This window comes from Siphateles boraxobius, unplaced genomic scaffold, assembly GCF_051911475.1.
Source record: "Siphateles boraxobius isolate OS27281-9 unplaced genomic scaffold, OSU_SipBor_1 90, whole genome shotgun sequence".
Taxonomy (NCBI): Eukaryota; Metazoa; Chordata; class Actinopteri; order Cypriniformes; family Leuciscidae; genus Siphateles; species Siphateles boraxobius.
Window position 1 is genome coordinate 1,065,958 of NW_027509220.1, and position 11,445 is coordinate 1,077,402.

The window sequence follows — 11,445 nt, forward strand, 5'->3', positions numbered from 1 at the left end:
TACGGTTCAGGTTTGGTGGTAATGGAAGGGTCAACAGTGTAATAGTGTAGTCAAAAATATCGATATTTCGATAAATATCGATACTGAAATATCGGAACGGTACCAATACTAATTTCCCGAAGTATCGATACACCGATACTAGCCGAGGGGTCACTTTCACTTCTCGCCAAAGGCGCGTTGACAAACACGACACGTGACGCACTCGTCTCATTCGCTCTGGTTAAATAGCAAAAGTGAATGGGAAGATGGCGAGTGCGGCGCCGCGACCGGCTTTGGTTGATTGATAAAGAACACCGCGAGCGGGCATGCCGGAGAATAGCGCGGACACGCGTAAAAAACACACCGCGAGCGGGCATGCCGGAGAATAGCGCTGACACGTGTAAAAAAACACACCGCGAGCGGGCATGTCGGAGAATAGTGTGGACAGGGCACGCGCTACACACCGCGAGCGGGCATGTCGGAGAATAGTGTGGACAGGGCACGCGCTACACACCGCGAGCGGGCATGTCGGAGAATAGCGCGGAGACGCGCTTCACACTCCAATTTGATACTGTTAAGTGCTTTGACACAATCTGTATTGTTAAAAGCAATATATAAATAAAGGTGACTTGACTTCATGCCAATCCTTTGAGCATTGTTTCCGCGTGTGATGCACGCACGTTTGCATTTAAATCTGTTCATCAAATTACGTTAATGTAGGCTATTAACCAGCATTTATGACCGATGAACAATGCATTTGTTACAGTATATTTTAATCTTTGATTTACGTTAATATATTAACCAGCATTTATGACCGATGAACAATGCATTTGTTACAGTATATTTTAATCTTTGATTTACGTTAATATATTAACCAGCATTTATGACCGATGAACAATGCATTTGTTACAGTATATTTTAATCTTTGATAACAGTAGGTAATAAAAAAACAACGGCTCATGTTAGCTCTGGTCCAATGAAAAAATATTAACAGATAGAACTCAGGACATTTTTTTCATGTAAAATATACCTCATTGTCATGTTCTAGACTTGTTATATTTAGCTTTAAATAAAAAAAGACCCCCTTAATATTGTGGCAGTTTTTTTCTCTGTGGTATCGTAAATGGTATCGAATATCGATATTTTTCAAGGTATCGTATCGAAGTTAGAAATTCTAGTATCGTGACAACACTACAGTGTAATTATAGATTTAATTGGAGAAATTAATTACAGCTGTAATTGCATGCAGGTATTTATGCAGGTGATATTCAAAAATTAGAATATCGTGCAAAAGTTATAATTTTGATGATTATGGCTCACAGCTTATGAAAACCCCAAATTCAAAATCTCAGAAAATTAGAATATTAAATGAAATCAATAAAAAAAAAAGGATTTTAAATACAGAAATGTCGGCCCTCTGAAAAGAATAATCATGCATATGTATATAGTTATATATACTAAATATATTCGTTTCACCTTTTAATTTGAATTACTGAAATAAATGAACTGTTGCACGATACTCTCATTTTTCGAGTTTCACCTGTAAATAGAACAATGTAAAACATGTCTGTACACAATAAGTGCACTGTATCAAATGATTCATTTAAATGTGACACTTGATATAAAGTGGGACCCAGAGACCTACTGTATTCATATATTTGAAGTTAAACGGACAGTTCCTATAAAGATAAAGCTGAGCCATTGTTTACTCTCATGTCGTATTAGTTTCTTTATGCCAAACTGAGATCTTCAGCAAATATCTAAGCTTCTATTTTCAATGCATGAAATGTGGATGGTGATTTATACTGCAAAACTTACCGTTCACTTTTGTGTATGGAAAACAGAAGCTCAGGTATCTTCTCTGGTAACACTTTATTTCAATAGTCCACTTTAGACATTATTAACTATAAAGAACTTTGCTACTACATGTCAACTAGCAGTCATTGAAGTATTAGTAGACTGTCTGCTTAATATCTGCTAACTCTTTATTTCTCTTTAATAAATCTATATTACACAACAGACATTATACTGACTATAATAGTGTTGTCAACTTATTCTACTAACCCAACCTCGAACCTAACAGTCTACTAATACCCTAATGAGAGTTATTTGATTATTTGAATATAAAGTTACTTGTCTAAAAGTGGACTATCGAAATATGTGACCTCTCCTTTTTCTCCGTTTTCGGATGAATTATCCCTTTAAGAACATGTACTGGTCTGGAACATCCATGTTTTTCAACACTTACCGAAGTAGTCTGACGGTCCTAACCTGCCGACCTCTACGAACTCCTCGTTTTCTGACCTGCGCTGCAGAACGGCTGCACATCCCTGAGGAAAGAGACGTGACTTTAGAAATCACCAGACTTGCACACACACACACACACGCTTCGAGCAGACGGGACACTCCACCTCCAGGATGATGAAGAACTCGTCTCCTGGTTCTCCCTGGACCACGATCTTCTGACTGTCCTCGAACTGCACCGGCTCCAGAGCGTCAGCCACAGTCAGACGCTCCCACTTATCCAGAGACTCTGCCATCATCACACACACACTCATGTTACAGGAACTCCAGAGGTATCTCTCTCTCTCTCTCTGTGTCACTTACACCAATACAATTTCAAAAGGAAAACTATAGACAGAGATAGAAATACATATATAGATAGACAGATACAACAATAGACTAGCTGACTTACAGAGAGATAGACAGATAAAATGGCAGATAGATAGAATGATAGACAGACAGATACAATAACAGACTGAATGACAGACAGAGAGAGAGAGAGAGATAGATAAAACAATAGATAGACAAATAGATAGATAAAACAATAGATAGATAGATAAAAACAGATAGATAATAGTTAAGATAGACAGAATTACCTAGAATAGATACTTTGCTCAAGAACTCCTCGTACATCTTCCTCTTCCTCAAAGTGCTTCCCTATAATCAAACACAGGATGTTTTGTAGAATGAAATGCCTCTTGAGTATGTCAGTCGTGTGTGTGTGTGTGTGTGTGTGTGAATGTGTGTTTGTGTGTGTGTGTGTGACGCACCATCAGTATTCTCCTGTAGCTGTCTCTGTCGATGCCCCAGAGCTTGGCGTTGGTCTTGGCTCTGACGGTGGCGGCTCTCGGGGTCCCGTAGATCAGAGCCAGTTCTCCAAAACTGCCGCCCTCTCCGATGTTGGTGGCCCACTCGCTGTTCACATACACCTGAGAAGAAACACCTTCGTCACACACCACTGAGTCACACACACCTGAGAAGAAACCCCTTCGTCACACACCACTGAGGCCCCATCCACACTACTACGTTTTAGTTTAGAAACGGAGACGTTTGCTCCTCCCGTCCAGACTAAAACGGCAAAAACGAAGACCTAAAACTGAGAAGTTTAGAAACGCTGCCGACCCCGTTTTGTGTTTTGAATCTCCGGAGGGCGTTTTAGTGAAGACGGGTCAAAACGGAGGACTTTAGAAACGATGACGCAGAGGCTCACGTGGATAACGAATTACAAGCGTTACTGACTTTGATGTCTCTGCTAGCAGCTGTTGTGCAAGTAAATTGGTACCTTTCCAATATGTCGCCGTTATTTGGTTTGCGACGACTCCGAGTCTGTGTTTTCTGCCGCCATGGCTGTTTTGTATTCCCTTGTAACTTTAAGTAAAAGTTCCACCTCGTCGTCGCTCCATGAAAAGAAATCTCTGGTCTTCGACATTGCTAATCTCAGCAGAGGTAACTTAGCTACTTTCTTCTTCGTCAAATCTGAAGAATAGTCAATCTGTTTCCTGTTTACACCGGCACACGCATGCCCAGTGTAGGTGAATGGTCACGTGATCCGCATTTTCAGTCGTTTTAATGTGGACGGAGATCAATTCTAATGCGCAGCTAAAACACTGGTGTGGACGGAGATCGTATTCGTTTTAATTCTCCGTTTCTAAACTAAAACGCAGTAGTGTGGACGGGCCTGAGTCAAACTGGACACATCTACAGTGGGACTTGATTTTCTCCATCAGGAACTGTTTAGGTTGAAAACGTTTATGGTTTATGCTAACACTTTACAATAAGGTTCATCAATTAATGTATTAACTAATGTGAATTAACCATGAGTAATACATTTGTTACTGTATTAGTTCATCTTTGTTAATGTTAGTTAATAAAAATACAGCTGTTCATTGTTAGTTCACAGTGTTGAAATTGTTGAAATTAACATTAACAAAGATTAATAAATGCTGTATATGTGCAGTTCATTATTGGTTCATGCTAACTAATGTAGTTAACTAACGAACCTTATTGTAAAGTGTTGGTTAAACCTGGTTTATTATATGAATACATCCTAAACTGTGGAGCTGTAACTTACATCCATTTCACCCTGGTCAATGACATAGAAGTTATCGCCCTCGTCACCTAGGAAACAAAAAATGAAGGTAAATAAAATGTACAAATAATGCCAATATGACTCTTCATAAGTGTGTTTAAGGTTCTACCTTGTTGGATGACAATCTCTCCTGCAATGTAGGTGACGGGAAACATTGCGTCAAATATGTCACTGTAGGAGAGAGCGGAATAGAAATTCGGTCAGTAAATTATTTATCATTTATTTAAAGCAAGACAATCAAAGGGTAAAAAATTAACTACTAGATATCATCATACTTCCCCCGCAGATTGATCACATCTTTACATTTTATATTACAAGTTTTCTTTCGTTTCAAATTTAAACATACAAATGAGGCATTATCTAATTAACAATGCACTAATTTGCATATATTTCCAGACCAAAAATCTGAACACTTGATAAAGCCAGGTTTCAAATTCTTTTTGGGTATCTCTTTTTATCACTCCATAAATCAGAAAATAAAGTCAGCAGCCATTTAAAAAATTATTTTTTTTAGAAATAAAATGTTATAAATAAATATATGAACCTTCAGAATATATGGGAATTAAAACTGTAAAGTTTGGTGTGTGTAAAGCTGCAGAAGTGGAGATTTCTGAATCAGAGCAGGAGGAAAAACAGACAATTATAGATTGAAATCTATAAATCTATATCCAAATAGACCCTTAAAAGTCTATGTTGCATGTTTTCTTTCCGATAGTCTGAAAATAGTTATAGCCCAAAATCTCAAAACTGACCAGTGCATGAAAAAAATAATAAAAAATAAATAAAAAAGTCACCTTCTTTCGTTGTCATCCAGATGTGAGAAGAGCACGTTCTTTTCGATGGCTTTGGCGAGAGCCGCCATGGTTTTGTAGTCTTTAGGGATGACCTTCACAGAGGACAGAAGAACACATGACTGCTACACCTGACTGACATCAGACATGATCATGTGACTGTGAGACATACACACCTTCCTGACGTAGGAGGCGGCGTCCTCCTCGGTGTAGACCTCAGCGCTGATGGCTCCTCTCCGCCTGCGACCCTTCACCACGGGGTTCATGGGAGGAGACGCCTCATCTTCACGGGAGTCAGAGCGAGAGCTGGCTTTCTGCTGGTTCAGGAGCTGCTTCACTTCCTCCTGCGCGTCAAGCACATGCAGGCATATTCAAAAAATCATCTGAAGTCACACTGAAACACAAGCATCGTTAGATCTGGTCTTCCGTATTGTGACACATATTTAAATGAAACAGATTATCAGGAACTAAATGTAGAGCAGGGCTTGGTTCTGTCCATCGGTTGTTGGATTTCGGGATGTGGGAGTTGCACTCGAGGCTTGTAGTTAATGTAAGAAAGCGAGGGATTTCCAAACTAAACGATTGGAGAAGTCAGAGAGCATACGTCATTAGAGAGATGTAATAAAAAAAAAAGATAAAAAAGATGAAAGAAAGCTGAAATAAATAAAAAATTCAGATATAAATGAAAACTTAAACTTGTTTCAAAGCAACATTTTTATTTTAGACTGCTAACTGAAAATACATAAACACTCAAATTGAACTAAAACAGAAATAAAAATAAATTAAATGCATTTGGTAAAATATACAAAAAAAGACTAATTGGAATGACAAAAGCCAAAAAAAATACCAAAAATATTAAAACAAGTGCTAATTAAAGAATTAATGAAAACTATACAAGTTTATAAATCATACTATTACTAATAAATTGTCAATTACATTAAAAGGTATTTTTTTATTCTTTTGACAAAAAGATCCAACATTATAATTTGTTACATATGCATATTTGTACACATTTAATAACTAATTTTCTGGATAAATAATTCCAATTATTATGAATAAGTAACTATTTATTGAAAAGTGGATCTTATATTATATTGCTTCTGCCACTGGTTTAAAAAAAAAAAAAACTCGCTCAAGCTCACTAATTGTTTTAATAAACACATCCCAACTTTCTTAATGCAAAGCGATGTCAGCAAAGGTTCCAGATCTCAGTCAGAATGAATGTGACGCACAAACCTTTTCCAGCTTTTCGAAGTGTTCCCTGAGGAAGGCCATGGGTCTGTCGGGCCGTGAGGTGCACAGCTGCACGATACAGTCCTTCAGCAGCTGCTGGATGTTGTGTTTCTGCACGTATATCTCACATTCCCGAAGACTCTTCTCCTCCTCACTGCCCGCGCTGCCTGATGCCATGATGAACACTCGATCTGACCTCTGACCTGCAGGGACACAAATCCATAAGACACCATTCAAACAAGAGACACGCGGAAAACTGACTAAATGAAATGTAGTCAATTCAATCAATAATTAAACATATGAAGGATCCGTGAAAACAAATACAGTACATGTATTTATTTATTTAAAATGTAATATTCCTTAATATAAAATCCGATAACTACAATAAAACTAAAAAAACAGTCTGTCATGTTTCAGCCACATTAATAAAGATATTCTGGATTATTCAAATGATGTTGGATGTTCTTGGTTATGATGATGGGGGGCTATTGTTGTTCTTTCCTACAATATTGAGAAACTCTGATATGTAAATGTTGCAGAATTAATAACAATATCATTAACTTCTGCACTGTACATGATGAAAATACATTCTGACCCAGCTAGAGGACAGGAACAGGATTACAGCATCATTTATGAGACTGATGTCAGAAATAATCTGGAGATTATCTTTGTTCTCAACACACCTGTGCAGTTTGATGATTCACTGCATGAACTATATGCGTTTCCTATGATTCATTATTATTCACAGAAAAACAACTTTATGTTGCTTATTATTATTATGTTGACATAAAATCGTTTTCCACTTCGACAACATCAATCAGAGAACTAGTATATTTAGGATGAACGACACGATCACAAATTTAAATCCATTTCACAAGACCAACAGAATATGAAGATATAATTTTAATACACATCAAAACGCAACTCAAAATGTCAAAATACAACAGAACAGACATGCCGTAATCTAAAATGACCTCGAAACCTCAACAAGAAGGTTAAACCTAAAAACAAATGAACCTTAAAACAAATACAATATAACAGGCTCCTAAATGGCCTGTTAAATGATATTAAAATGAAGCTACAAATATCTAGCCGAAGGCCGCTGAGTGGTCGCCATCTTTATCTGTATCATAAACAAATGACATTTACAGCATTTACCGATCGTTACAGATGTTTAGCGCTACATCTACTCGACAGAAACATGACATTTCGAGTATCGTTATTTCTTACCGAGCCTTTATAACGCGACTCGGCTTCTGCGTTATTCTGTTATTCAGAGACGGCGCAACAACACTTCTTCACAGGCGCTTGGACGTCTGCCAACCGGAAATGGTAAAACACCAATCAAAGCCTGCCATTGACGTCAATGCGCTTCGTTCTCACATGGAAACTGTAACCCCTGGTAACCTTAAAGGGAACGTAGCACCTGAGGACCATACTCGTAATTCTCCTCAATAAAAACACGTAAAGGCCCCTTCATATCAAGGACGATAACTATAAAGATAACGATGAAGATATAGTTTTAAAAATCGTTATCAATGTTAAATAATAGCAGAGTTCACACCACCACAACTATAATGATAACAGCACAGAGAAACGATATCGTTGTAATCACCTTTGAGGCCCGTTCACACCAAGAATAACTATAACTATAATAACAATAAAGATAACATAACTGTATTAGCGTCCACGCCAGTAGACGATATTGTTCTGTTTGCTATAAGCACGTGATTGTCTGTCACTTTAAATGCTCGAGCTCTTTTCAGCAGGATTGATAACCCATGTAAGAAACTAGAGAGAGTGCAACTAGAGTCAATACTGGAGGAGTGGAGAGGAAAAATTATTTGGTGCGGGGATTTTAATGCACATAGTAAGGTGTGGGGTGAAAAAGAAGATTTGAATGGAGAAATTTTAGAAGAAATATTGGATGAAAAGGAATTAGTATGTCTAAATGATGGGTCTGGTACAAGAATAAATTTAAGTAAGGGTATAGAGACTGCAATAGATCTTACGTTGGTGTCCCAGTCTTTGGGAGGGATAAGTAGTTGGGAAGTGAAAAAGGAAAGTACTATAGGGAGTGATCATTATCCTATATATATAGAAATTGGAATAGAAAGGGATATGCAAAAGAAAGAAAGAGTAAGTAGGTGGAAATTTGAGGAAGCAGATTGGAACAATTTTAGAATATTGTCCAAAGAAAAATTAAAGGAGGTTTGTATAAATCAGGGAGTTGAAGATCTTAATGAAAAAATAAGTAGTATTATTTTAGGTGCAGCAAAAGAGTCGATACCAAAAAGAGGAGGCAGTATTAGAAAGAAAATTGTTCCGTGGTGGACACAAGAATGCACAAAGGTAATTAAAGAGAGAAATAAAGCATTTAAAATCCTGAAAAGAACACATAACTTTCAGAATTTAATTGATTATAAGAGGAAGCAGGCTGTAGTAAGGAAGACAATAAAGAGAGTTAAGAAAAACTTTTGGGGGAAGTATTGTGAATCTCTAGGAAGAAGTACACCACTAGATAGAGTATGGGGTATGATTAAAAGAATGTCAGGAAATAAAAGAGAGTATGGATATCCTATAATGAAAGAAGGTGAGAAAATAATAATAGAGAACAAAGGGAAAGCAGAGTTGCTGGCAAGGACATTTGTTAGAATACATAGCAATAGTAATTTGAGTAATGAGGAAAAGACGCAGAGGGAGAAAACAATAAGAGATAGTGTTGAAGTAATACAGGATGGTGGGGAAAATGAAAGTACCATAAATGTGATGTTTACAATGGGTGAGTTGAATAATGTCTTAAGAAAATCGGGAAGAACAACGCCAGGGATTGATCAAATAAGTTATTGTATGATTAAAAATTTAAATGATGAGAGTAAAGAAACGTTATTAAAGTTATATAATAAGGTATGGGAAGTAGGATGTTTGCCAAAACAGTGGAAAGAATCAATTATCGTACCTATATGTAAACCAGGTAAGGATCCGAGTTTGGCAGAAAGTTATAGACCGATTGCTTTAACTTCACATGTAGGGAAAATTATGGAAAAAATGATAAATGAAAGATTAAAGTATTATTTGGAGACAAAGGAATTGATAAAGGATTACCAGAGTGGGTTTAGAAAGGGACGAAGCACAATAGATCCGGCTATATGTTTAGAGAGTGAAATTAGAAAAGCTCAAATTAATAAAGAAAGTATATTATCTGTATTTTTTGATGTTGAGAAGGCATACGATATGTTGTGGAAACAAGGACTTTTGATTAAGAGTTATCAATTGGGAATAAAAGGGAGAATGTATAGTTGGATTAAAAATGTTTTAACTGATAGGTGAATCGCAGTAAGAGTAGGGACCGAATTGAGTACAAAGTATTTAGTGGAAAATGGAACTCCTCAAGGGAGTATAGTTAGTCCAGTTTTGTTTTCAATTATGATAAATGAAGTGTTTAGTAGAGTTGATAGATCTATAAGGGTTGCTTTATTCGCAGATGACGGTGTTATGTGGAAAAAGGGAAGAAATATAGATTATATAGTGAGGAAGATGCAAGAGGCAATTGGGAAGGTAGAGAGTTGGGGAATGGAATGGGGTTTTAGGTTTTCAGTGGCAAAGACCAAAGTAATCTGTTTTTCTCAAAGGAAAAATCAAGAACAGTTTCAACTTAAACTTTATGATAAAAATCTAGAGAGAGTGGAATGTTTTAAATATCTCGGGATATGGTTTGACAAAAAACTTATCTGGAAAATACATATTGAGAAAGTTGTTGAAAAATGTAAAAGAATATTGAATGTAGTAAGATGTCTGAGAGGTAGAGAGTGGGGAGCAAATAGGACTTCATTGAAAGTAGTTTATATTGGATTAATTAGGGCAGTTATAGATTATGGATGTACAGTTTACCGGTCTGCTTCAAAAACTTTACTGAAAAAGTTGGATGTTATTCAAAGTCAGGCGTTGAGACTCTGTTGTGGTGCTTTTAAAACAACCCCAGTAGCGGCATTACAAGTAGAAATGAATGAGATGCCATTAGAGATTAGAAGAAATCAGATAGCATTAACGTACTGGGCAAATTTAAAAGGGCATAAGGAAAGTCACCCGACTCAGAAGGTGTTACAACCATGTCAAGAAAGGGAAAGACGACAGATTAAGAGCTTTGGTTGGATAATAAGGGATGCAGTCGATGAGATAGGGATAGGAGATATGACGGTAAGTCCAACTGTGCCATTATCTAATGTTCCACCTTGGCTATTAGGGGAGTTATAGGTAGATTTGCACCTTTTAGAGTGGAAAAAAGAGAATAGTATTGATAGGAGTCAGGTTAGTAGATATATAGAGGAGAATTATTCTATGTTTATTAAGATATATACAGATGCATCAAAAACAGAAGATAATAGAGTAGGAGCTGCGTTCATTGTACCAGAAGTGAATGTTATGTTAAATAAGAGAGTAAATGATAAAATATCAGTGTATACAGGAGAAATGCTGGCCATTCTCTTAGCCCTTGAGTGGGTTGAAAATAGTAGGTCAAGGGAAGTGTTAATAGGGTCAGATTCAAGTAGTGCGTTAACCAGTATTAAGAACATGCAATCCGAAGCAAGATATGATATTTTGTTGGAAATAGCCCAAGCTGTTTATAGAGTTAATAGAGTAGGAGTAGTAATAAAATTCATCTGGATTCCAGCTCATATAGGAGTAGAAGGAAATGAAATGGCAGACAAATATGCCAAAAATGCAACCAAAAGAACAGAGATAGATATGGTAATAAGCTATAGTAAGGCGGAAGTTAAAAGCATAATCAAAGAAGAAATGAGAAAGAAGTGGCAAGAGGAGTGGAATAAAGAAACAAAAGCAAGAATGTATTACAGTATCCAAAAGAGGGTAGGAGGTATGAGAGAAAATAATAGGAATAAAAGGGAAGAGGACATTATTTCAAGAATGAGATTTGGGCATACTGGATTGAATAGTACGGTTAAATTAATAGGGAAACATGAAAACGGGATGTGTGAGGTCTGTAATATTAATGAAACAGTAGAACATGTTATTATAAATTGTCAAAAGTATAAGGAGGAAAGGATGAGG

At 36.8% G+C, this 11,445-nt stretch overlaps 2 protein-coding genes across 2 annotated transcripts in view; one reads left to right on the forward strand and one right to left on the reverse strand.

The window, feature by feature from the left end:
- Positions 1-2,305, forward strand: part of fam20a (FAM20A golgi associated secretory pathway pseudokinase) — a 23,058-nt gene extending 20,753 nt beyond the window's left edge. Inside the window, exon 12 of the mRNA XM_077224689.1 lies at positions 2,195-2,305. The gene's annotated coding sequence lies outside the window, so the exon portion shown is untranslated. The remainder of the gene's footprint in view (positions 1-2,194) is intronic.
- Positions 1-7,767, reverse strand: part of prkar1ab (protein kinase, cAMP-dependent, regulatory, type I, alpha (tissue specific extinguisher 1) b) — an 11,143-nt gene extending 3,376 nt beyond the window's left edge. The window contains exons 1-10 of the mRNA XM_077224691.1: positions 7,606-7,767; positions 6,379-6,578; positions 5,319-5,486; positions 5,146-5,237; positions 4,461-4,522; positions 4,334-4,380; positions 3,033-3,191; positions 2,859-2,919; positions 2,391-2,512; positions 2,228-2,309 (exon numbers count right to left, since the gene is read on the reverse strand). Of these exons, the coding sequence (XP_077080806.1) occupies positions 2,228-2,309; positions 2,391-2,512; positions 2,859-2,919; positions 3,033-3,191; positions 4,334-4,380; positions 4,461-4,522; positions 5,146-5,237; positions 5,319-5,486; positions 6,379-6,552 (967 nt within the window). The 5' untranslated portion in view covers positions 6,553-6,578; positions 7,606-7,767. The remainder of the gene's footprint in view (positions 1-2,227; positions 2,310-2,390; positions 2,513-2,858; positions 2,920-3,032; positions 3,192-4,333; positions 4,381-4,460; positions 4,523-5,145; positions 5,238-5,318; positions 5,487-6,378; positions 6,579-7,605) is intronic.
- Positions 7,768-11,445: the final 3,678 nt, after the last annotated feature.